This window comes from Neodiprion fabricii, chromosome 7 (genome assembly GCF_021155785.1).
Source record: "Neodiprion fabricii isolate iyNeoFabr1 chromosome 7, iyNeoFabr1.1, whole genome shotgun sequence".
NCBI classification, from domain to species: domain Eukaryota; kingdom Metazoa; phylum Arthropoda; class Insecta; order Hymenoptera; family Diprionidae; genus Neodiprion; species Neodiprion fabricii.
The window spans coordinates 21,595,735-21,622,550 of NC_060245.1; the positions used below are offsets into that span (position 1 = coordinate 21,595,735).

Consider the following 26,816-nt stretch of genomic DNA (forward strand, 5'->3'; position numbering starts at 1 on the left):
CACCAATTCGCACAACTTGAACGAGTTAACTTACTCGACGAGCGCACGATGAGCAGCCGGTGTGCTTAACCTTGCAAATTACCTCGCAATTTTTCACGTTCCTCGGAATTTTCAGATTTCCATACGTATTTTTCTTCTCCTGTTTTTTGTTTTTTTTTTTTTTTGTTTTTATTGTTTACTCATTGTCAGTAATAAAATCTCGGGAGTAAAATCCAATCCCAATTCACTAAGTATCGGCTACAACGAAGGAGAGCCAATCTTCGCAAGTGCAGGCTAGTCGCATCCAGTGGCGCGCTGATAAATTGTTGGAATTTATCCTAACCTTGACGCTATTATAAACTATTATGTGTTTGCGTTGGCGTGTGGAAGACTCGTGCCGCTTAAGCGTCCACTTTCAGTTTCTAATCACACGCTCGAGTTCCGCTCGAATGACAATTGCAGCCTTGTCACTCACGGATGACCTTATCTATGATGATGCGACTCGAGACAGATAGTAGTCGAAAGCCGAGATGCGCTGGATGCGTTATGACAATCTTCTATCAATTACGCAGATAATTCACCCCCGTAATTTACTCCCATAACGAATCTGTGTCGATTGACTTTTCGGGCAGGAACCGATCTGCGAGCGTTATAGATAATTGGCGACACAGGTCTGGAAAAAAATATTTCTCTTTAAGCTGCGGGAGATGTTTTTGGTAAATTTTATGATTTCGAGTGTGCTGAATCCAAACATGACTTCGTTTTCATTCCATCGCGTACAGTATTATTGCAAGATGCGAGGCGTTTGCATGAAAAAAGCATAACAATAATAAAAAAGCCACCATTTTATTACAATGAAAACTAAACGAAGAATTTCTTTATGTAATGTATTTAACATTCCGTGTTCATTCTTTTAGCCTGTGAAACCTTTTCTCCTTCTCATTGATTCTTCTCCGAACACGCTTCCGTTTTCCATTTTTTCTTTCCCTGTTTGAATTTATTCTCAAGTCTCACTCTGATACGTATAAAATGGAAGTAATAAATCACTTTTGCATAAGATTTTTACAATCAACAACAGGATACCAGATTTCGAATTAAACGGGAGTTTCATTCTAAACGAAACTACAAACACGAGTTTGAGAAAAAACCTTAACGTGATGAAACTTTTTGATTATTTAAAACTCCATAATACACAGTATAAAAAAAAAAAATAACCTGTACAGTTTTTTGGTTCCAGACCTGTGTAATCGGCGATAACAGATCGGTGTGTGTGCCGCAGTATATACAGTGAGGATGATTACGTCACGACGCTCTGTTGCAGTTGTGCAGCTTGTAACACAATTGCAGTGCGCTGCAACCTTGACTGTTCTAACTTGAGCGCAACGCGATTTCCTACATTAGCCGTGCATGCAGGAGTTGCAGTTTGATTGTGGGACAAGTATCGCACCGCGCATAGTCAAGTGCCAATAAAATTGTCTAGGCTAGGCCACGCGACAGGGCGAAAAGTGGTGGTGGTGTTGGTGGGGAGGTAAGGAATGAACCGCACTGGTACAAAACCACCTACGTCTCGAACCTGACGCACTTCTATCTCCCTTCTCTGTATGAATCTATCGCCGTCGTGGGTGCACGCACTGCACATTTATCTAGCCCCTGAATTCCGCCGCTGCACTTAACATTGCAAGCTCTGGTCAGGTTATTGCTACAGTTGGTTGCTGGCCTAGGCCTAGTGCAGTTCAGAAATGGAGCATCGATCTGTGTCAGGTACGCCGCGACAAACATACCGATCACCCCCGATCCCATCGATCGAATCGCGGTTCATCCTTTTTCGAGTATTTTCATCCTCCCCCCTAACCCGAATCGGAGATTCAAATTATACTTCTGTGCCGAATAGAGATCGTCATCGTCATCGGCCGCCTCTCGACCTCGAGCTATTTTGGTTTTGGTAGATTGTCAATTTCCCCCGACTTTTCCGGTCGAGGTATGGAAGTGAGATCGCGAGGCCCGCGTATTAGGACGACGAAATATTCGATGACGTATTTAAAATCGTTTTGCTCGTTAGTATTAACGGACTTTATCGTTCTTCGCTGTTATCTACCGCGGTTGAACGGCGTGCGCAAAGACGGTTTTCTAAGCATTTAAATTCAATCATGCAATTATAGATATGTACCAAGTTGCAATGCGGCTTGATACGGCGCGTTCGAAGCGTTGCCCTTGGACCTCGTCACACTCGAACGAAGGACGGAGGATAAATAATTTTTGTAATCTCCAGCAATAGGCTCGGGTCGCGTTAAAAGTAGCGAAAGGAAATATCCTAATGTTTTATTTATCACTGACTCATCGATCAGAGAGTTTGGACAGTACCGCTGCGTGGCCGATCTAGCCTGGTGAACTCGTTCATTGGTTCTCCACAGATCTGATAAGCCAGTTTGAGCCTTTGTTGAGAAGATTCGAGGACGACGATGGCCTGCTAATCACGGAAGCGATAGAGGAAGCTGGGTGCAAGGTGGGCGACAACTACATGTCCGTCGTTATGCGAGCGACCGTGAAGGGGTCGCGTGGAAATGGAACAAGTCAGTAATCTAGGGCGTCGTGTCTTTCACCTTGACAAGTTGCGCAACTCGGCTGCAATTACACCGGGTACAATAAATCAACGGGAAATGAGTCGGTGAAATTGGTTCAGGACTAATTGCGTCCGTACGACGATTAGAGAATATCAAAATGATCGTATTAACGATTAGCGATTAAAAATTTTTTATAATTTCTCAGATATATACCTACTTTGCACGAAATCAATCGATTTTGTGCGTTAAAAATTAAAAGCAAACACCTTGACGATACACTATCTCTGCTCTCTGGTAGATTAAGAGCGCTGATTGTCTCGTTACGGGAATAACATTCGACGCTTCGTCATAACGTTATTTGTCTTTCTTTTTTCTTTTTTATTCAATTTTTGGTCAACTTTCCGCAAGGCTACGCCAAGTCGATAGTGACCAAGTACCTTCCCCATCATCGGGAAATCACACCGATATTTAGGACAGCCGAATTGTTCAAGAACGAGAGTTACTTCTACGAGCGACTTCTACCTCTCCTCGGTGACTTTGGACCTATTTTCATCCACGCCGACGGAGACAAAATCGTAATGGAGGATCTGAAACATCTCGGATACTCGGTCCTGGAGCGGCGAGAACTTCTCGACCTCGATCACAGCTTGGCCACTGTCAGAGTAAGTGCGACGAATGATCGGTCATGTTTGGAGTCCGGTTTACGGTCCGTGAAAATTCGGACGACCCGGTCGAGCTCCTCCGAATTATAAAGCTCTCGCTCTCGCTGTGATCCGAAATTGGTTAACACCGAACTGTTTTCAGATCCTGGGTAAGCTGCACGCTTCGAGCCTGGCGCTGAAGCTGCGAAATCCTCGGGGGTTCGAGGAGCTGGTGAGACCGCTTACGGAGGCGGTTTTCCCTCAGGACAAGATGCCCAGTCTGGGAGTGTCGATAAACGATTGCACGAAGATAGCGGTGACTCAGCTGGATTCGATCGAGCCGAAGAGCGAGGAGCTTGAGGTCGGCATCCGGTTCCTGAAGAGCTTCGGCGAGAACGTCTACTCGGAGATGCAGGAGCTGGTGGTCCCTGGTCGGGGCGAGTTCGACGTGTTGACTCACGGCGACTGCTGGAACAACAACATCATGTTCAAGCATGACAATGCCGGTAGAGTGGTGGACGTGAAGCTCATCGACTTTCAAATAACTCGGCATGTTTCACCGGCCGTTGATTTTCACTACTTCGTTTACTCCAGTCCGAAGTCATCCGTTATCGAGGAAAACTACGACGACCTTGTCCGCGCCTACCATTCCGCCTTCGCCGAGGCCCTCGAAAGAAACTCCGCGCCACTCGAAGCCCGCCGACGACTCAGTATCGATTGGTTCAACGGTGAGCTCAGGAAATGTGCCAAGTACGGAATATTCACCGCATGCTGGATCATCCAAGCGATTCTTGCCGAGGAACAGGACACCGTTGATATGGACCAGGTCACCATGGATTTCATGAAGGAGTTCATGAGCAGGAAGGTTCAGGTCAAGCCCAAAGTCGCCGAGAGGCTCAACTGCATACTTGTTCATTATGTACGTAGGTACATTTAGGGAAGCGGAACTACTACGGTGTGACGGATCACGTGATGTGGTATTTTGGAAATGGTGGTGGTGGTCACCGGTGTCTTCTTAAACAATTCTGACGGTTTGACGGTGGATGGAAACTGACGATAAATGCGATTACAGTGGGAATGGAAAAGAGACGCTGATCAAGTAATTGGAAAACTTTGAAAGCAAACGGAACGATTTCTTGGTCTTTGAGTCTTTGAACCGGCGAACCGACTAAAGTTGGTCCTTTCATCGCCGAGGCAAATTTCAGAGGAGCAATGGATCGCGATATGACAAATATTCTCTTCTTCCACCCACGATTCCTGCAGTTTAATCTTTTACCTGAGGAATTGAAATGAATAAATATATGTTGTAATAAATTGACTTGTAATAGATTGAATTTTCGTTCCCGACCATTGGCCGAAGTCCCGTGATTCTGTAACCACTTCTTCTGATCCCGATCGTTGAATTCGAGTGAATCGCACTCTCGCACCGAGTCCGATACTGCAAAATTATCGATTTTCATGGATTACGGGTCGATGAACGACAAAACTTATCTCTACAGGTTTCAAGGCGCATCTAATCGCGTAACTGACTACGTGAGATCTAAATGACGATCAGAACTACGCCCGTGCATATAATAGGACAGTTGCTCGTTCGAAAAGCAGCGAGTATATAAGCGTGACCAGAACGTCACCGTCTCTGCAATCTGCAATTTCTACTATCGGATTTTCCATAGTTGCGCAGGTGAGTTCTTTTGCCCTAATTTGACCCTACGATAAGTCGAAAATTAATACCTCAAAGAGCAATTCATTTGAACGTTCTAATTACTCGCGGTTACTCAATATATGAAGTGCGGTAGCAGCCCCTTTTTACGCGGCTTACGCAACACCGGCGCGTCGATGTACGATCGGTTGCTCGCCAAAGGCGCAAAATCGAATGTTAATTCGAATTTTCAAAGAGAAGAAAAAACAAAAGGGGGGCAACGATTCGACGCAAGCGACGTGACGAATAAAATTTGATGCGAATAAAATTGCTCAAAAAATTTTCGGACAACATCAATTTACGATAACACATTTCGTGCTTTAAAATCAGATTTTATTTGTATTGTATTGTTTAGTTTACAATCAGTGGATTTCGGCCAGCGGTAAGCGGACTTGACCGCCGGATACAACGCATTGTGTACATCGTTGATTTGTAGAAGCGTGCCAGTTTGGCTGAGCAAACGTTTCCAGATAATCGGTTTGACAACAAATCGAACGTAAAGGTCGTGGAGATAAATATCCGAAATTTTAATACCTTGAGGTAGTAGCTTGCACGCCGGCTAACGTTCAAGTGGTTAGCAATCGAGACACGTGTTAGTCAGCACAATTTTTAACAAAAATTTTAACATTAACCCGATATTGAATTCAGCTCAGTAATTTTAACCCCTTGACTCGGTTGAGAATAAATATTCAGCTATTCGATCGCTCTAAATCAAGTCAGTCAAAGCAACGAAATTGAGGAAAAAATGAATTCGCTGGAGCAGAATGTCGAAAAGATGCGAAACAGGATTGTGGAACAGCCGGAGAAATCAGGTAATACTGTAATTTGGAATGTGAATGAGAAAAATATCATCGATAACAAATCGTTTCAGCCAAGACTGTGGAACTTGAGATTTTGCAACAAGTACTGCGAAAATGGGAAAAGGATTCATGCCTCGAACTGACCGCGGTCAATGAGACTCCGGCTTGTGGGTTTGGTATCAATTTCATGTCGATGGTAAAGAGAATTTCCGCGAAAGGAAAACGCGGCGATGGTTCACGTGAGTAGGCTTAAAAACGCAACCTCAATTTCATAACCCTGGTCATTCACACGGGGTTGGGTCGACCCCAGAGCCGAGTTTATCGTAAAATTTTAAAGTCAGCGCGCTTGAATCAGGGTTGTTTGTGCGAGCGACATGAAGAATGATTGAAAACACTTTGGGGTCCCAGAGACCCCGTGTACGTATTGCGTGTCGTTTTACTTTTTCTGCCTCGAGAATTTCTCCCGCATCCTCCGTCGTTTTTTACTAAAACTAAGATCGAAGTTGAATTTCTGAATCGTTAAATTTTGTCTCCGAATTTTGTTCGACTCGTGACTGTGCATAACGTAAACTTGTGTACAGTAACAACGTTCCAAGGGTGGCTGGGGTTTGAGTAACCCCGTGTAAGTGATGTGGAAGTTTCCATAACTGTAAGTGACTGGGGTTAAGTCATAAGAACATGTTTCCAGCGGTTACTAACTCGATAACCCCCTTACGCCATTCCGTGGGGTAAAAAAATTGTTATGATTTATTATTCTTAGCCCTGAAGTGAGGCATTTCATCAACTCGAAGCAACGGATATTAGGTATATTATTATTTGAAAAGGAAATTTATGGAGGCAAATTTTACTCAAGATATGATCGATAATAGTAAAAGAATGGCAAATGAGTGTAAAAGTTATCATTTTTAACGTGGCGCGCAACTGGCGAAAATCTGAAATATTTCCTGGGGGTCGAATAGCAATGGAATGACAAAAAGAAGGGTTTTTTTTACATGGATTGGATTTCGAAATACAACGATTTTCAACTTTCATACGTTTTCTCCGGACCTCGGGAGTAGCCAAACTGATTTACGCGAGAAGTCTTTTTGTAATAAATGCCAATGATTTTTTTCACAATGATCCGTGCGTCGAGTATTGAGATAAAAAACCGAATGCACGAAATATAATTTTTCGACCCCCGGTTATTCAGTCACGAATCGCTGGAGCCGCGTTCTCATAACCTGAGAAACATTTCCGAACGGATAATTTGGGATTTCCCATTCTTTGTACCCCTTATATGTTCCGGATTGCAATAACAAGTAAAATCGACGCCGATTTTTGTAGCCTACGAAATAAGCCTGGTCACGAAGAAAATCCTGGACAACAAGTGTCATCAGATGGTATTCAAGAGTTTCGAGATATTTTCGAACGAGGCGAGAGCTTACAAGGCGTTATCTCAACTACTTGGCCAGGATCAGAAGCTGATACCGCACTGTCTTCACGCTGACGATGAACTGATAATACTGGAGGACTTGAAGCACCAGGGCTTCAAGATGCTCGACAAGAAACAGGGTCTCGATATCGAGCACGCGAAGCTCGTGATGAAGGTGAGACGCGCGATTCGCTTAAAATTTTCTCTTTGCACACAACAAAGGCATTCGTAATTTTTACAGGCCCTAGCTCAATTCCACGCCGCCTCTCTAAACTTGGAGTACAACGAGCCGGAAAAATACGCTAAAATACGTAGCGAGATCAAAGAGGTGCTATTCCCGGCGGACAAGGATCACGAGGGTATAAAATCCATGATAACCGCTCTTCCAAATCTCATGATATTCTACCTGAAGGTCAGCGCCACACCCGAAGACGATCACGCCAAGGAAATGGCCTACTTCGAGGACAAGTCCGAGAAGATGTACAACATACTGAAGGTCAGTTTATAGGTAGAACCGGAGTAGGTTAAGAAAAAAAAAAAAAAAAAGAAAAAACAGACCAAACGGAAGTGTAAATTCCATTTCGTATTTCCAGGAGGTGATAAAGCCGAAGAAGTTTGCCGTGATGTGTGCAGGCGATTGCTGGATAACTAATCTGCTCTTCAAGTACAAGAAGAATAATGACGACGGTGACGATGAAGATCAATCGGTGTCCGAGGTTCGACTTTTGGACTTTCAGGGGGCGAGATTCGCCTCGGTGGCTATCGACGTCCTCTACTTTCTCCACACAAGCGTAAAGCACGTGGTGATAGAAGAAAGTCTCGAAGATCTACTCGAGTCCTACCACACGGAGTTCATTTCCAGACTGTCTTCGATCCCCGAAAAAATTCGTGACGAACTTTCGATCGAATGGCTTCGAAACGAGCTCAAGACTCACGAGCTCTACGGTTTCTTCATGGCTCTCTGGATCGCCCCGGCAACAACCATGGACGATAAACACATCTCGGATGGTGTCACAGTCGCAACGATGTCCGTGGAAAATAACCACACTCCGGAATACATGCGTGACAAATTGTCCACCGCTCTTTTAGAAAAGGTTCACGAGAAGTGCAAGTACTTCCTCAAATAGAAAACACCGATTGGCCTGTTCATACGTACCCCGCGTTTTTCAAAGTTTTGACAAAATCACGCTTTGACCATATCGAAGAATAGACGTTTCTTGTGGGATTTATTATTATTTTCATCCGAGCAGCTGTATCGGGTTTTAGTTACGTGTTTCTCTTATATATACATTATTCGTGTTGTGTTAATCTTTACCGTTGTACATTTAACTGTTGCGTTTGAAATATTTTTTATCGATATAAAATGAAATTTGAAAATAACGAAAAAAAAAAGAAAAAAAAAAAGAGATGTACGTATATATATATATACAAGAAAATTGAATATATTTATGTGTTCAACGATAAGTTTCAGAGTCGAATTCGCATTCTGGTAATTTTTCGTCGAATAATAAGAAACGATTCTTCTTCAATGCAAAATTATTTCATACCAATATTCGTTGTTATTTGTTATATGATAGTCTTGTGTTTTATGATATTTATTCAAGAAGTTTATTCATATCTGATAAATTATTCCGTAATCTGTTATTATTACTGTATACATGCTTTCATCGTATATAATATATTTTATTTCACCTGCACAAGTATTTTTACTAAAAATAAAATTGCCCCTCCTATAACATGTCGGGTCATCCTGACCGGTACCTTTTTCTTTTCTTTTTTTTTCTTCATATCTAGGACTTATACTTGTAACGAATAATGGTTTCTTGACCTCGGTACTGATGAAGTATATTTTTTTTGTTGGATATGAGTAAATATTTTCCTTTCCTTATATGTATACCTTTAGCCACACTATCGCATTCTACGATAGTGAAGGTATACTTCTGAATTTTTTCAAATAGATTAGATTCGTAAATTTGAACTGATAACACAACAAAACTGGAACAAGGTCATTTTGACACCGAATATTATCCATGACGAAAAAAATTGGTGTGTTCTCGAGTGGTTAAAGTCCTTGTTTCAAGCCTCAACATTCAATAATTTCAACTTTCGTACGAAATGTCAAATTAAAATTCATGCATTGAACATTTTGTAATTATAGTCGCATTAAAAAGATGTTCATACTAAAATCAGTTGATCTATTCTTCATCGACGAAGACTTGATTTGCTGATGAAATTTCATCGTTAAATTATCAAATCCAAATAGAGCGAGTAAAATACATCGCGTGTTTTCATAGAACGAGTAAAGTTATGAGACTTACGAGTTTCTATGATAATAGATTCGATTGGCAATTGCCGGCCGTACGAATAAACATGAATAGGAATTTTCTCACGTATCGACACCTGCTAATATTACACGATGCGTGCAATCGGTGTGTACACAGCGACGTATTGTAAAAAGCGCACGGAGTCACGTCCGAATTGATTTTCTCATCGCCTCACGCGATCAATTTAATAGGACGTAATACTCCGTCTCACCATTTTTTAGACTCGATATACCCGCTGCTGATCCAAGGATCGTAAGCATCAGGATATCTTCGATGGGTCAATAAAGTCAATGCCAATAATTCCGGTGCCATTAACCTTGGGCGTTTAAGAATATCAATTCCTGTACACAGCATCCTGGATACGATGATCGCGAGTGATGAATTTGAGGATAAAAAATAAGGATAAAAAAGATATTGACTCTCGTTTCATTCGATGAGCAGATCGAACAATTGCGGCATACTCGATGAAATTGAGAAGAGAACACTTTTCCCTTCAAATAAACGAGCAACAATCCATTTGCGTAGAAAACGCTTCGCGAGAGTTTCGCAATGTTTAGAAGCGGCAATTTGAATAGATCGCTGCGATTATCGCCAGTCTAATAACACCGGTGATTTATCAAAGCCGATAGGTCGAATTATTATCATACGGTACAAGTCCGGAGTGCTGCAGCAACTGCGTGATGAATTGGTCTGAAATATTATAACTACGGGTGTGTAAAAATATTTTCATACCTAATTCGTACACACGTCGAACAATCTTCCGCACGGAATCTATCAGCGGATTCAAATTACGCGCTCATTTCGTCCCGTCATATCCAATTTTAAAATATTACGCGGACACGCGGCGCGAATTACAAACGCGGTAAAAGTTCGGCCGCGCTATTAGAAGCCGGCCTTCCGCCTCAAAGAGACCGAGAGACGATCGTAGCGATGCATTATGCATCGGGCATTACATGTTTTATGTATCTGTACCATCTGCATTGCCGTCTCGAAGCTTCGTCCTCCGATCCAATTTTCTGTGCGTCAGTTTTCGTCCTTGCTTCGCGAGTCCTGCTCGAATAATACGGATACAAAACGATTCTCAGGATCCCAATGCTTCCACCATCCGTTACTAGTCCGGTAAAAATAGGTCTGAATTGAAAATATTTGGGATATTGCTGGACTTTTGTGCACAAGGATTTTTTACACTCAGGAAGTCAAATCTGAAGTCATTTTTAATCCGCATAGCCGGTGTTTCAAGAAAACACTAAAATTTGACGCTTCTTGCATTTTCTTCAAAAACTGCTAACGATGGGTGAAAAATGATTTGATATATTTTTTTTTTTTTTTTCAAATCTACTTTGACTCGACTATCACGTGTAAATGAATTTCTGATAAGCTTCTCGTTCCTTGTATATTTTTAACGCGTATTTTTCATCCGGTAAACTTTTCACCCCGACGCCTCAGGGGTTTATATTTTCCCGCTTTTCATCCCCGAATTTGCCGCCTGGCTGATCATCGCAAAAAGCGTACACGGCAGATCCCCGATAACCACGATGCGTCGCGACGCCGTCAATTTCCGATCAAGTTCAATCAAAATTCGTCCTTGTGTGAAGTAAGTTTGTCTGGCACGATTTCCTCCCTTTTTATCCGCAGTCTTCAATCTATTTGGAGAATTTCGCACCGACATCTTCGGAAAGAGAAAGACGGAGAAATAAATCTCCGATGTTCTTACCGTCACGATTCTCGATCGGCTCGACGTTCTGGCGGCTTCGGGTTCGAAATAAAAATGCGATTAAAAAAGCGATCCGAACCAGATACCGACGACCTAAACCCTCCGCTCCTTGGAGAAAGTGAATCGCTTGTTCGCTCGATGCAAAAGCGGAAGCAAACGGCACCCGAGCGCCGATCTAAACCGAGGTGCAAAGGATCTTCAAACTTAAATTGACGCTTTCGATTCCGTTCGTGACTCCTTCCAGCCATTCTTATCTCGACACTGCATCGATTCATTTTCTCCGTTCCGGAATATATTTATCGAGGCGCGTGATGTACAGCCCGGAAATCCTCGATGAAACCGATTGACGGAGATATTTAAAAAAAAAAAAAAGTAGAAGAAACAAGCCGGTGAAACAGATTTTCAGCGATACTTTCCAACATATTGAAAAGGGAAGAGTGAAAAATTTGAAACTGATGAGACTTGGCAGTCAAGTGAAAAATTTGTGGAATAAAAATTAGAAAAAAGATGTTCTCAAGATCGGAAAATATACACATTTTTATTTTTAATAAATATGTAAACTGAAAAAAATATAATTGTTTATGGAGAAAAAGTGATTGGTAGGAAAAAAGTTGTAAGCATGACAGATTTTTTCATCGAGCCGTTTCATTTTTCTAAAAACCTGTTTTTCGGATCACAGAGATTTCGAGAACGTAAAGATTCATGGAAATTAAGAAAAGTGATTTTCGACCGAAACCAAAAATTTTTACCTCGAGCCAATCAAGCCGAATACAACATACACAATTCTAATCGAGCTAGAAGTAAACTTGAAATCGAAAATTTTCAACTTGAAGATCTGGATCATCGATTTAAATTCAACGAATTTAATGTTTTTTTTATAACTTGTTTCTACCCCGTGTTAAGAAAATGTGAAATTCCGCATCGCTGGAGAAAGCTGCACAAGGCAGACACCATATATAAGAAATAATAATTGATAAATTCGAAAAAATTTGAAAAAAAATATAAAAAATCCACGGTAAAAACCGCAAATAATTTTTTTCTCAAACACCCTAACGAGGATCTAAAACCGCTGAATATAACCGTGCGTTACCTTGACGCAAATTCAATTTCAACCGTCGAATCAAATTTTTTTCTACAACTGTTTCAAACGAATTTCAAAAGGCTTTTGTTCCGTGATACTTGGGTCAGTGACTGAATGAGTACAAATTACGCTCGTCCCAAATCGGAATGTTACGTTATAACCGCGCGTGTTATATCATGCATGTAACGTTGAATAATCGGATGGTCGGATCGCAAAGCGAAGAAATAAAGGAAAAGAGTAAGAAATAAAAAGGGAGACAACAAAAGATTCAGAGATGATCATGAATGAAACGTCGAAAACAATTATTCGACGGTTATAACCCACGGATGTGTCACTGAACAATCGAATCGATTGACACGCGTTTAATTCCACGCACAATTACAATCGATGTAGTCATCAAAAGGCTTCGGTCACGCTGCACGCCTCTTCGAATCGTCCTTGTCCCCCATTTTATGGGTCTCGTATAAACGTGGATCGGCCAACGTCGCTTTGCCAGAAGCTTTGCGACTGCGACATTTTTCTTCCTTGACATATGATGTTTATTTACCGCGAGTGCAAAAAATAATCCTCGTGTAGTAATTAACGGGTCTTTACGATTTTATTTATCTTCTTTATGACCCCTTTTTTTCGTGTTGTTATTGTAAGATAAGGTGAATTCTGAAAAATTTTATTCCGGAATGTCATCTTTTGCGGAATTTGTACAACAAAATGTAGTTCAGGTGAAAATTCTTCGCAAATTGATGTACGATTATAGCGATAAGGATAGTAAGAAAAAAAAAAAAAAAGAAATCGCGTGTGCGGTTAAAAAATCGTTTCAAACTAGTTTAATATTGAAGAAATTCACACCCTAATATTGGGATTTCATCGGAATTTTGATTCGCAATAATATTTGCTGACGATGAATTCGATTAATGTAAAAAATACGACCTCGGGAATAATAAATGACTTCGAATTCACTCTCGTTCAAAATTCATGAACGACATCCGAATTCTATTTACAGAATCAATTTAGAGGGTAGTTTTAATAGCACTGTTTTCTTAGGACGAACCCAGTTAACACTAGCTCAACAAATTTGCACAGAAGCTGCGAACCCGGCTATCCGTAAAATGCCGCGGGTATGATTCTATGGCAAAAGGGTGACGGCAAGTATTATTTTTTTAAATAATTTCCGAACCGTTTGAAAATTCGATCATGAGACTGCAATTTTCTCTGTGTTCGGTATTTGTAACCAGTTTTGGGTTGTTGGCTAAAACAACAAAGTTCGCATCGCGTTTTTGTCGAGGTTGCAAAATTTTGCTCAGAGAAAAAAAAAAATACAGAAATCGAGCGTAGGTACGTAATAAGTGATTAAATGGCAATTTACACGAATGAGAGTTCTTTTGCAAATGTTTTGTCTTTCTTTTTTTTTTTTAATAGCCATTTTGGTTCTGTTTTTGTTTTTTTTTCTTTTCTACTTTTACCGTAACCGATTTTTCGATTCGACTTTCAACACGCTGATCGAAAGTAACGAGAATGAAAACGAAGGTGGCAAAACCGCGAGTCGATTACGTCTGATTAGCGATGGGTCGACCTACTTAACTCCCGTTCCATATACGCGTTTGTCTAGCGAATGGAGAGAATAACGCGATAATTTGCGAACCGCGACCTCGCAAGGCCGCGGATCTGGATCTGGGAAAAAACCTTAAAGGGAGATTTAAAGCGGACAACTCGTGCAGCTGTGCACTTGGCGTTGTTGAGCGTCTCGAACCTTTTACCGTCTTATTCGACTCGCTTTACCGTGGATAAAATTACTGCGAATTTACCTCAACCGCGAAAGTTTAACAGAGAACAAAAGGTTCGGAACAAAAGTCTCGGTCATAAATAAATGGGACGAGAAACACTTCGGAGTTGGGCGTGTTGACGCGTTTGGAAGGCTGCATATCTAAGCTGGTTTTGCAAGCTTCGTGATGAGACTTGGAAAACTTGAATTGAAAACTCGACTTGAACCGAGTTGAATTTCACGATCTTACGCGAATTTTTCGCCAGTGAGGAAAGAAAGAATATTGAAATCTAGAAGTGAGAATCGAGCTTCGATTTGTGCTTTTGTACTTTCAACTGCGTTCAAGAAATAATTCAAGACATCTCAGTTTATGGCACAGTAGTCAATGAATAATACAAAGTAATCGAGATTTAAATACCAGAAAAAGAGTTAACTAAATTATATTCACACTGTAGGATTCCTCGTTGAATTTTTTTTTATTTTTCATCATGTCGGTATTTGAGTGAGAATTTTACTCCGGTCAAAAATCGACCTTCCCCGACGAATTACTCACTCGCGTATCTTCTCGGGTCAGGAGGCGCCACACACACTATGTTGATATTGTTAAGTACGTATTTATTTTTCCAGGGCATTATTGATATTGGTTTTGATAAACAATTATTAGCACATCGAATCAACTGTATAACTAGAAGAGGACAAGTTGCTTCGGTAAATTTGTAAGTAGATCGTTTTCCCAGTAACACAAACAGCTAGTCATCGTAGAATGAATTTCAATGAATCGACAAAACCTTCCGTAGTCGTAAGTCCGACTGAAAATGAACCGCCGATATCGAGCCTGTCGTCCGTAATGTTAGTATCTTTGTCTCGTTACATTTCCAAGATAACCACCATTGCTTACGAGCGCGATAATCCGACTGGCTCGAAGAAAAAAACGAAACAAAAATTGACTCAACTTTAAAACTTCGCGAGGATAAAGAAAATTAAATTTAAATAAAATAAAAAAAAAAAAAAAAATCCACAACTATACAGCGTGGGTAAAAATTTTCCTACGTAATAATCAGTTGTCTCGAGTACCTAACCCGGTTTCTTGAGCTGAATTTCCTTTCCCACCCAGCAGCAGCAGCAGCAGCAGCAGCAGCAGCAGCTGTAAATGAAAAGGTCGGTAAACTGTTTAGACGACGAGATGTAAGAAATAATACGTTTGTTCTCGCCAGCATCCCGCGGGCGATCAGGTTTTCAATCAGACCAAGCTGCCTCTGTCCGTCCACTTGTAGTCGTATAAGGTGACGTGAGAGATCTCAAGCCGAGTAAATACAGTTGTCCAGGGTCAAAGGTAACGTGAGGTAGAGAAGAAGATGAGAAAAAAATAAAAAAATGAAAAATAAAAAAATTAGAAAAAAATAGAAAAAAAAAGTACGACAACGAAACAGCGAAGAAGAAAATGAGAATGAGAATTATTGCTTTCGTGCGCGTGTGTGTGTGTGTGTAGAGACGCAAAGTGGCGCGGCACATACGATCGTGGAATTGAGTTCTCGTTATTAATTGAAAGTGGTTTACCCCTCAGCGGAGGTGAGACAAGCTAAGAATTATCAATCAAGCATCTCCGGAGTATATCAAAACGTGCAGCGCAGCAGCTCGAGTCGCTTGCCCAACGTAACGGAGAGAGACGATCAACGATCTAGTCACGAAGAATGTTCATCGCAGCGTTTACCTTGCATAAATCACGCGTGCGCCAGTCCGGAGGTTTCGGAATTTCTCATTTGACGAATGCGCCCGGCTTAAATGTCACGTAAAAAACCTTTGACACGGACCGTTTTTTTAACACGGTGTAACGCAAGAGCGAAGATCAGGGAGTCCTGCGGTAATAACGCTGGATCTTTCGTTGTTCCCTCGATCAGTCCGGCGATCTATGACACCTCCTTATTATTCTCGATCCGATCCGTGCCGATTAACTCCGGTAAATTGATACGGGCCGAATTACGTCAATTCCGATTAGAACGTCCAAGTTAATTATTCCCTTGGCTACGGGTGATTCGAACTTGGTTTACAATTCGGATCTTTTAATTGTTAATTTATATATATATGTATATGTGTGTGCGCGTGTGTGTGTGTATGTATTTTTGTTTGAATCATCGCTCAATTTATATTATTTTCCAAACATATTGTTTTTTATCACACTCGGTGAAATATCCTCGGGCAATATTTAGCCTGAAAGTCGAAGACTAATTCGTCGTGAAATTGACAGACTTTGTAGGAATTTTTTATATTCTTTCATCGCTCGTTTAATATCTGAAATCAGGATTACATTTGCGAATTAAGTCACGGCTATAAACACTCTGAACTCCGACGCCGCGTTGCGAAATAATGCGCTAATTGAGCTTTAGCGCATCGCAGCTTGTGCATCGTACGCCTTTAGTGCGCGTTTTATCGTTTTATTTTCACTGAGACCTTTGCACCGGCGGCGCATGATCGTCGCGTACTGCAGCGCTCCTATTTTGCAAAACGAAAAGAGAAGGAAAGAAAGAAAGATGAAAAAATAAAAACAAAGAAATAAAGAAGCAAGAGGATGCCTCGGTGAATTTATTATCCTTATTGTAACCCGACACCTTCTCGTTACGTGATTTTTATAGTCTGTGCGAGTGTTCGTAATTACCGGATGATTGGGCAACGTCGAACGGACGTATTTTTCATCAATCTCTGTATTAAAATCGTTTTTTATAACGTTCGTTTCGTCTCTTTCGATTTTCGGCCGATCGTTCCCCATTTTTTTTTTTTTTTTTTTTTATTATGAATTCACTGAACAGTCCCTAAACAACACCAGCATCGGAATTTACAAGATTTGTTGAGAATCTTGAGAACAATGGAGTTAAATTTTTTGAAACATTCCTCAGCTATTCTAGCCTGAAATTATTAACAAATTAATTTTGAATCGATTCTTGAACCAAATCGCAGAACAGTTTTAGATACATTTTCACGATTTTTCAAACAGTTTACGAAATTTTTTCCTAAAATGTTTACCTAACTTTTTTTTATCTGGGAGAAACGAGCTGAATCATCGACATTACGCCGAGTTTTGTTTCGATCTTACAGGTCGAGATTGTCAAGTAATTTCGAGAAAAAAAATAAACTACGTTGAATAAATGTGTGCACATATTTTTTTCTACACTCTCTCATCCGTCTCGGAAATCTTCCATGTAAATATTTTTTGACGATAGTTCGTAAAACCGTCCGAGGTTGATTTATCTCTTATTTCCACAGCCACTCGGAACTATTTGCGCTTCCCAACTTTCACGAAGTCTAATACGCCTGTAACTTGTCCGTTAGAAACATATGTGATACGAAGAACAATTATTTTCTCCAAGTCTTTGCATCCGGAGGATAAACCGATCGTTATCTCAGTTTCAAAATTCTTCCAGCTATCGTCCGACGCACGTCGTAAGTATAAAATGCAGAGAATCCATCAGCGGACTGAAACAGTTTTAAGGACTTTCGCAATGATCGATTATTCAATTACACGATCGTTCGGCGTACCTATAAAATCACTCGTTCAGACGCGTGCTGCGGGAGTTTCCAGCCTCTTTCATCACCTGTTCTCAAAGCTATTCCCTTCTGCACCGAGAGAATAAATACATCCTCGGGATCATCGACTAATGACGGCTCATCTCCGCAAGCCTTCGTCACGCTTCGCTTTTCTAGTCTTCCTTCGGCAACCTGTGGATCCTCGGTCACGTACAAGTCTTAGTTGTCATCCCGTAATTACAATGTTTTTCGTCGAACGAAGGCACGTGCTTCCTACTCCCAGATTCCTCGTCCATCGATCAATCTTACATCCATAGGTTCACGGGTTCAAATGTTAACTCATCACGAATTACCGATTTACCAATCACGCGAATTCAATTTAATAGCTGAAGAATCACATCTTTGGTTAAAAAATTTTATAGTTCAAAAATTTCCTTGTCCTTTACCTCAGAGAAGAAAAAACAGAAAAAAAAACTAATTGCTAGACTCAAATTATCGGCAAAAAAGAAACTTTAACTTTTTGAAATTCGCAGGTTCGATTACATCGCGTTACGAAAAACCTGTTTCATGTTTATTTCACCAATTAATTTCCAACCTAATTTTCAAAACAATCGCTCGATAAATTCAAACGCGATTCACGATAATCTCGTTCAACAGATTCGCTCGGTACTTTGAAGATACCGGCGTGACATCTCGATTCTCGATTGATCATTGATGATTAGAAAATACGACGTTGAATAATTGGCCGACGTTTCACCGGATTCGTCGGCTAATCAGTCAGCTTTGTGATCCGACGATCGAATGGACAGTGAGCGTAATTAACCGCCCGGACAGATTGATCGCCAGACGTGTAACATTGGTTCCATTTCGCGTGCCGTAATGAAATTTTGAGAGGCGGAAATTCGCCAGTTTCTAACGCAACTGCGAACGAACCTAATAATTACCGGTGTTTAATGATGTTCATGATGATTATGACGATTATTCACATTATCCCTGCATAAGGTCTTCAACCGTAATTGCGCGGTGCGAAATATCGCCATCTAGAGAATCGCAAGACCGGCTATTGAGCTGTTAATCAACGCCGGCTAATTGAGGCGATCATTCGAGAGTTTATTATAAGCGAATCACGTTTCCAGTTGAACGAAACGATACGATTAATCTCTCGGGGACGGTTCGAAAGATCCTCTTCATCCCTGAGCTCCGCGGTTTTATCATCTCGCTGTAATTTAACCTGATCTCTTTCAACTAAATCACCTCAGGCATATTCTGTCGTTCCCAATTCCTCCGTTTAAGCTTCTGCACGCTTCTATCTTCATCCGAAGATTTCGTGACAATATCATCGTGATCAAATCGATATTTTCCGTTTTTTCTAAAAACAAAAACTCGCAATCGATTCGAAAGGTTAAAAAAAAAAAAATACCATACGAAATTCTTTTTTATTTTTCTTCAATTTTCTTTACATTTCAATTTTTCCGCAAAATCTTCGCGAATATCTGAATCGAAATGGAATCCTGAGTATCAACTCGAGTGAAAAGTGTTTAGTAGCTTCGGATGAAATTTGGTCCTTCGGTTTACGGCATCGAGTTTTCATATACCTGAGCAAAGCTCTTATTTACAGCTTTCTTTTCACGATTCGCGCACCTTTTCACGAGCTTTTCAATCGGCTCGGAGCTGTATCAGCACCGCAATCAGTTGCGCAACCCCCGGATGGATATTCGTTGCACGTCTGCGAAACCGAACGGCTTGACCCGAGATAAGAGTAGATTTTTAGAAAAGTCTATAAAGCCGGTTTACGCGAGCCTCGCGTCATAACGAAACAGAGAATTTCACCACCGATAAAGACGTCGAGTTATCAAATAAAGCGAACGAATGAAAATCGAGATGGTCGATGAAAAAATGAACGAAACATTGAACAGATTAATTTGATTACAAATCTGGGATTGATCCTTGAGCATCGTTTCGCAATTTAACGTCTTTTGGTGATCTCGAAAGATGCGCCAGCTGCGTCGCAGAAATTTTCAGGCCGTAAAATAATCGCTCATTTGTATAATTACTCCCGTAGCGCATTCGCTAATTATCCAATCACCGAGTCGGGATGACGAAAACGGACGTGACTGAAACGGTTTTGCGTTTTATTACATCGCCGAGCGTAATTTCGAATATTTGTGCCCCGTCCGCGTCAGAATATATCACGTCATCGAAGATCGCGTTTATAAATTAAAAAAAAAAAAACAGACTCGTCATCGGTGTGAAAATTCGGACCCGCGAAAGAGAAACGTCGACAGCTGTCGATCATCCGATTCCTTCGTCGATTAACGTTTACCTTTACGCACGTTGAAGAGGATCTCTGCGCAGGTGAGAACAGAAATCGAGCTTATAGATCCGAGATCAAATGTCTCGATCCGGGCAGATGCCAAGGCTGATATAACGACTGCGTATAATATAATGCTAGAATAACACGGAATGTAAAAAGAGCCGAGATACGTGCACCGGATACACTGGATTGCTCATCGACCAGACCTTCTCACCTTCTTAATCACTCGCAGGGGCTGCAAATCCGCTTTGCGAAATACGGGGTGGGTTGAAATTTCGAATTTGAAACGTTCCAGAAGCGCCAAATCCCGAATTTTTTGCCGGCGAAGCTCAAAGTAAAGAAATCAAACTTTGACGAAACTTTAAAGTGTCGGATGGTCCGGAACCCGACGCTCAAAGTTCCGAAAATGCAAAGTTCCGGATGGACGATATTTTTTTTCGGAATCTGGCATTTTGGAACTTTGAACCGCCGGGTTTCTGATCATTCGAAACTTTGTTATTTTATGAAAATTTGATTTCTTGACTTCAAGTTTCGCCACCAAATAATTCGGAATTTCAACCCCGCCTCGGTAAATCCTGAAATAGGTTTCTAAATCGGATCAATCCGGATGACTCTTGTGAGAGAAAAAAAAAAAAAGATAAAAATCGAGAACAAGCAGAGAGGAAAAATGAATCCTGATGTCATTGTTACAGCCCGAGGATCGCAGCTGCAGGCTGATTTCCATCTCTTCTTATTACCGCAGCCGGTCTGATCGTGCAGTTTTAAGCGTTTATCGCCTGCGGCTGCGGTCCGCATCTCAAAGCGGATGCGCATTCGATTTGTCTATGTACGTAAGTGAGATATCTACACGTAAGCGGAACGGAGAGAGATTCGCACGTGCCAGTTGCATATACCTGCATAATCAATTTGCCCGTTTAATAGAACGATATTCAAAATCGCGAATAAATCGGCGGCGCGGGATTCGATTCGTAGTCAAGTGCGACGTTCTTGAACGATCGAGACGCGGTGATTCAGAAGCCGTTTGAGTGAATGCATTTTTCTCATGCGCCTACCGGTCGAAACGACCGTGGAATTGATTGTGAATCTTCCGAGGATTTTTCACACCAGCGCGACGTCTCAAGGCTCAGGGTGGAAATTGGATCAGCGCCGATTTGCCAAAAGTGAAACACACGCGCAACATCTACTAGATTTTCTGTCATTCCCGCGAGCCGTTGATACCGAGTTTCCAAAGTTCTCATGCGCCGAATGATACAATGTGCGTTTATACGGGCAGATAATTGAGCGCCGAGTTGTTCCCGACTTCTGTGTTACCACACACAATAAAATTGTATCGCAAATTACGAGCGTGAGACAAACGGTCGGAGTGTGTGCATCGGGAGAATGTGAAATGTATTTCACCTTGTTTCTTGTCATTTTCTTTTCGCCTGAATCGCGAACGATCGCGAGCAAAAATTCATTCAGCTGTAAAAGCGCTACGAGATAAGTATAATTATATGCTTGTACAAAGAAGATCGGAAGAATATCAGGGTGAATTATTATCCGTTGACTTGTTCGATTGTTTCGTTCCTTCAACAATTTTCATTCGCAATCTTTGATTACATATCATCTATATGTATATAATATTTATTGTTTGCAAAGTTCGATGCTCGGCGCTTCTTTCTCAGACTCGATCGAGGGAGAAAAATCGATGAATTATTCTCTTCGAGATTGATCTGATTTATTGTGATGGCCGTGACAAAGGCACGAGGTTGGTAGGTCGGTATGATATTATCGTTGCGACATAATTATGAGAACCATGTTTATCCGACGCGGCTGTACACGTAATATTGTGAATCCACGATCCATAAAGAGAGTGGGAATCATCCGCGGAGAGGGGAAAAAAATTTAAACCGAAACTAGACGTTCGGAATTTCGAGAGATCGGTATTATGATACGTCGCTAATTATTTAATCATCATCAGGATCGGCAATCTATGATTCATGGAACACTTTAGTATGCCTATATCGGAAAATCGGTTTGTTACCGTGAAAAAATCGTTATCGAAAAATTTGAGATCGCTACCTAGGCAAATTTACAAACCAATGCAGTATTGGATCGTAAAAAATATTTTCTCCGTTAACTTTTTGTGCGAATATTAAAAAAGAGATCGATATCGTCGTTAATAAAATCGTTAACTTGACTAACGTTTACGTTCGATTTGTAAATTGAAGAGGGAAAATTTTTTACGGTTTATCGACGGCTTACGACTTGCCTGAACAATTTAAGCACCTCTTCGCCGATCGTTTAACTTTCCCTTCACCGTAAACAAATCATCCCTTCAAATCCTTTCAAGACTTTTAAGGATCGGAAAAAACGAACCTCCTTTATCGCCGGATTATTTCACAAATCACCGTTTTTCGCCTGCAATAGTCTGAAAATCGTTGAGTCGGAAGCTGTTTTTAAATCCTTCGTCATCCGCACGAAATTTTTCTCGAGTTAGAATTTCGAAAAATTCATCTTTTCACCCGTTTCAACCACCTAGCGATAAACTGATCGCTGTATTTCGTTCACTCAATCACCGACTTCGTATAATAGCTGGTGTTGCTCGAACGAGGTAGGCGAACGATGCGGATCAAAGGATCAAAGGGGGCACATTGATTGCCTCGTCCTCCTGGCATTATGGGCGTCCTGCTCAACCCGAAGGAAATGAATTTACGCAATCGCCGATAAATCGCTACAAAGCTGATCGATTTTCCTTACCTGCTTCACCGTCACCAAAACTGATCTCCCCTATTCTAATCACTGTATTGGAAAATCGTTGGTAAGATAAAAAATCTTTTTTTCTTCAAAATTGTATCCATTTTTTTTTTTTTTTTTTTTTTTTTTTCTCAAGCGAAATCGAACGATGGAATCGGAAGCTTCCAACCAGGTTATCACAGCAACGTTGAAAAGAAAGCTAAGTGGGCACTCCTAGTGTCGATTTGTAACTGTCGTTTGGGTAAAAGCAAAATTTTCGATAAGAAATTGGTGCGATGAGTTTGTGCACTCATCGTTAGAACTTGTTTTTTGTGAACGTTATACGCGAAGTGTATACGTGAAAGAACTGAGAACTCGTCAGTGTCGCAATTCTACGCGGGTTTATATCGCAAGACCCAATGGCTAGGATACTATGAGAAATAGCGGAGGAGAACATCGTAAATCGACGAATATAGTACATATATATATATATACGTGTATATATATATGGTGGGTTTCTTTTACACCTTGTTTATACGTGTCTACCGATGAAATTTTAAAGACCGCCCACTTTCGCGTTTGCCACGTACGAATTATTACTTTTTAGGTCAAGAATCCGCCGCTTTGACTTTAACGCGTTTCTTCTTGCACCGAGGATTTGATTCCGTTGCACGGATTCTTATCGGATGTTCGTAGAATCGTTGCCCGTGAGATGATTGATGATCCGCACGTAGGTGTAACGATCTCGTCTTCCGTTCTCGGTGGGTATCGATTTTCTTTTTGGGGGTGAAATCGGTACGTGAATTCATTTCTAACAATGGGAATAATGCGAGCTCTAAAATTGGCTCAATCAATTACCGATGCAATGTTTTGTAATTAAGGAAATAGCTGTCACGATGGATTCTATTCGAAATAAAATCGTCAGGATAGAAGACCCGAGCTGATCAGCGAAGCTTGAAACAATCGCTGGAGAGAAGTCGATTTCAAATTTGTGTTAACAAAGTTTCCCGAAGTATGCGTAAAGAACTATATTTTGGCCAGACAGTAAAAAACTTAAGACACTTAAAAGCAACACAGTAAACTATTTGTTATATTCGATCTTCCTATAATATACAATTTACATTTTAACTATCACCGTCCGACGTTGCATCTTTTATTCTTCATTATTCTGTTTTAATTCTTGTTGTTAATTCGATTCTATTCTCATCTTATACACTTTGTGCTTTATATTCGTGTTCAATGCTAAACTATCAAGCCAAGTTCGTTGGCTTTCGACGAGTAGCGAGAACTCATTTTACGTTCTATAATAAACTTTATTGCACGACTCGTTAATCGTCGCATAAATAAATGAATAATTTGTTTTTCTTGACACCATCTTGTGCAATTCTCTTATTCGTCATTTTTATTCCATGTTCAATCGTTATAAAAACGTTACATAATTTTTCCAATTTTATTTTCCCTCATTGATGTTCTAAAATTAAGGAATTTTATCCAACGTTCGTTTACAATTTTTTTACCACTTTTGGGGACTCAAATTAAAGCAACTAAAAACTCATCTGCAAGTTAAATTCAACATTCGGTAAAAGTGGAACGAAATTTGGACAAAGATAAAGAAAAATAAAAAAAAAAAAAAATTAAAAAATAAAAAATAAATGGTGATTCCTTAATTTCCGCTCACGTAACAGCGAGTTTTTTTGATTTCATTTTAAATTCCCGTACTCGTGTTCCGCTTAGTTCCTGCGGCAATTGAACGCGCCGTGTCGCGAGGATTCTGAGGAACGATCGGCGTGGGTGTCGGAGAGAGACGATGCCGTGCGTATCGCGTGCTTTTGATTTCTAAAGGCAAAAAACCACGCGCGATTCCAAAGGAGCACTGATTCATAACCAGGGATTAGCCGGAGGCCTCGCCTTTTTAGAGTTTGTAATTTCCTTCCACTCGCGTTACGCTTCTTCTTTTAAAATTATACTTCCGCTGCAGTTCTGCCGCATTTCTAACCATCTTTCAACGGCAAAATTTCATTTCTTGTTTCTACCAAGAAATTCTAGTGAAATCGGTGTAATCGTTACGATAATTGTTTGAATATAGTTTTGAAATTACAAGAAAAGAAGATAGAACTAACTGTGATTATAGTTCAATTATACTTTTCGATACTGCATTTTCTGGTTATTCCAACATGAAATCTGTTCCTTTGGTTTGCTACAATTTCCCAACTAATCAAGGCATCAATGTCAAACTATTTATCCACCAACATCCAATTATCACATTAATTAGAAGAAAATACAGTACGAGTGATTATAATCAAAAATAATGATGACAAAATATGCTGGATTTAATGTTCATAGCTACAAAACTTGGTTTAATTTTTTGCCCAGAATTTGTTGTATTCATTTGTTGGGTAGGTATGTACACAAGTGAAAAATGAAAATAATCAAGTAATGTAGAGTAACCACAACTGCAGATTTCTCTCGCTGCACGTTTGAACGCCTATAGCGAGGAAGAGACGCGAGAATTGCGACTCGATGAAAATCTTATCGGCCGACGGCTATCGGTGCACTTATCTATTCACGCGCTTGTTCACGATCATGCAGTTATACGCTGGAAGATTATGCACTCGGTTGCCGTAGGAAATTATTGTATTATTACGATGTCAAAGTACGCGTTGGGTCGCAGGTGATTCGTACGTGATTCGCGAAAGTGCAAGAATTATTTTTTGTTTTTCTCCAAGAGACGGAATCGCTCATGTGTTGATATCAAGCTGTGGAATTAATTCACAAAAATTAGATATTAGAATAATATCATTCGATAGTTGCTCATCATTCTGCAAAAACTCGTTCATTTTTATCCTTCGATTTTTTCACCAATTATCACTAGAATTATATATATATATGAAACGAATGATCAGACGCTCTTTTATCGTAGGAATTGACATCGCAATTTTTTTTTTTTCCTTCTTCCTTCAAATTTGTTAAAAATTTATACCGAGTCATCTTCTAAATCAGTATAATAATAAAAAAAAAATTGCGATGTCAATTCCTACGATAAAAGAGCGTTTGATCATTCGTTTCAGGGATTGACGGAGGAATTTTATTATAGAGGCAATTAATAGCTGCATCGTTGATATCAGTGATCTGGCATTATCAGAGAGATAAGATAAACTATTAATCGAGAAGCCCCTGGCATAAATTTATAATCAATTTTGTGGCTATCTCAACAACCGCGTTCTACATTTCTTGAATAGACAAAGCACTCGGTGTTCTCGAATATTAACAATAAAATATTATTACATCTTTGTGTTTTAACGGTGCAAAAGCAGTCGTCCTGAGGAAAGAAGGTGAGCGTTACTCAATTACATAATACATAGATAATCGTACAGAGATCCGCGTCATCTCTTACATGTCGCGATGAATCTGCGCCGTAAATCAATTAATACACAAGCTCGGTGAAGCATCTGTGAGAAAATCATCTCCAGGAATTCGCAGATCGCGCAATTTCTCGATCGTGAAATCAGAATCCATCTTACTCGCGAAATTTGTGAAGCTTTTGTGAAAAAAATAAAAATTCTCATGCATCATATCTTTGTTTCTAGTTTTTACATTTCGGAATGGAGCATCACGAAGTAATCCGGGTGGCGACTTCAAGCGCAGAAATGATGTGCAGCGAGCGTAGAAACGCGACTTCGTTATGCTGGGACAAATTTCGATACCGAACTCTTCTCACTCTGATAGCATTGTTCGTCGTCTGGGTGGCGGTTTTCTTCTCGGTCGGATCGTCGGTCGACGAAACGGAGGATCACACCGGACATTGATAAAAATATTATCCACCCTCTCTCGATTCATCGGCGAAGCTGCAATTTTTAGTCACAAGATGTAAACCGTAGTGAAATAAATGAAATGTAATTCCCGATGAGAGTTGATTTTCATTTCCCAAGAGGCAAAGGAGCCCGGGACGTCCTTTTATCCTCGGATAGCCAGGACGACCCGCGTCTGGAGTGACAGGAGTCATCGCAGGCTGGAAGGTTGGAGCATAGAAAAGCGGTGATATAATTGCGAAACGCTCGGCTCGCGGGTTCGCGATCTGTAAGTTTGTAGCTCCGGTAATTGGACGCAACTGCAACCGTTCGTTTCTTTATACGACCGAGTGAAGATGAGCCAAGAGCGTGAGAGGCGGTTTCCTACTCGTCATATTTTCTGACGCGAGAATCTCCGGCTGCAATCCGTATCTGTGCATGCAACGGATGAATATTAATACACCGACGCTTGTGAAGAAGGATAAGAATAAAAATAAGAATAAGAATAAGA

General features: G+C 40.6%; 1 protein-coding gene and 1 long non-coding RNA gene across 9 annotated transcripts; both read left to right on the forward strand.

Moving 5' to 3' along the window:
- The first annotated feature begins 1,562 nt into the window (after nt 1-1,562).
- LOC124187082 lies at nt 1,563-8,785 on the forward strand. Its single transcript, XM_046579334.1, has 8 exons — nt 1,563-1,740; nt 2,391-2,549; nt 2,949-3,202; nt 3,345-4,116; nt 5,752-5,919; nt 7,004-7,266; nt 7,333-7,587; nt 7,685-8,785. The coding sequence occupies exons 1-8, from the start codon at nt 1,719-1,721 to the stop codon at nt 8,216-8,218; spliced, it is 2,427 nt and encodes an 808-aa protein (XP_046435290.1). The 5' UTR covers nt 1,563-1,718; the 3' UTR covers nt 8,219-8,785.
- Nucleotides 8,786-25,101: 16,316 nt separating this feature from the next.
- On the forward strand, nt 25,102-26,421 carry LOC124185969. 8 transcript variants are annotated; one of them, XR_006871515.1, is made up of 3 exons: nt 25,102-25,195; nt 25,612-25,849; nt 26,105-26,421. It is a non-coding gene; the product is annotated as an uncharacterized LOC124185969 (long non-coding RNA). The 8 variants fall into 8 exon arrangements; XR_006871516.1 differs by having other exon boundaries at nt 25,110-25,188; XR_006871518.1 differs by having other exon boundaries at nt 25,117-25,261; nt 25,586-25,849.
- The last annotated feature ends 395 nt before the right edge of the window (nt 26,422-26,816 follow it).

Coding starts and splice junctions, on each gene's coding strand:
- LOC124187082 (XM_046579334.1), top strand. CDS start 1,719: ATGGAGCATCGATCTGTGTCAG. Junction 4,117..5,751: donor TTATGTACGTAGGTACATTT/AGGGAAGCGGAA, acceptor AAATCGTTTCAG/CCAAGACTGTGGAACTTGAG. Junction 7,588..7,684: donor AGATGTACAACATACTGAAG/GTCAGTTTATAG, acceptor TCGTATTTCCAG/GAGGTGATAAAGCCGAAGAA.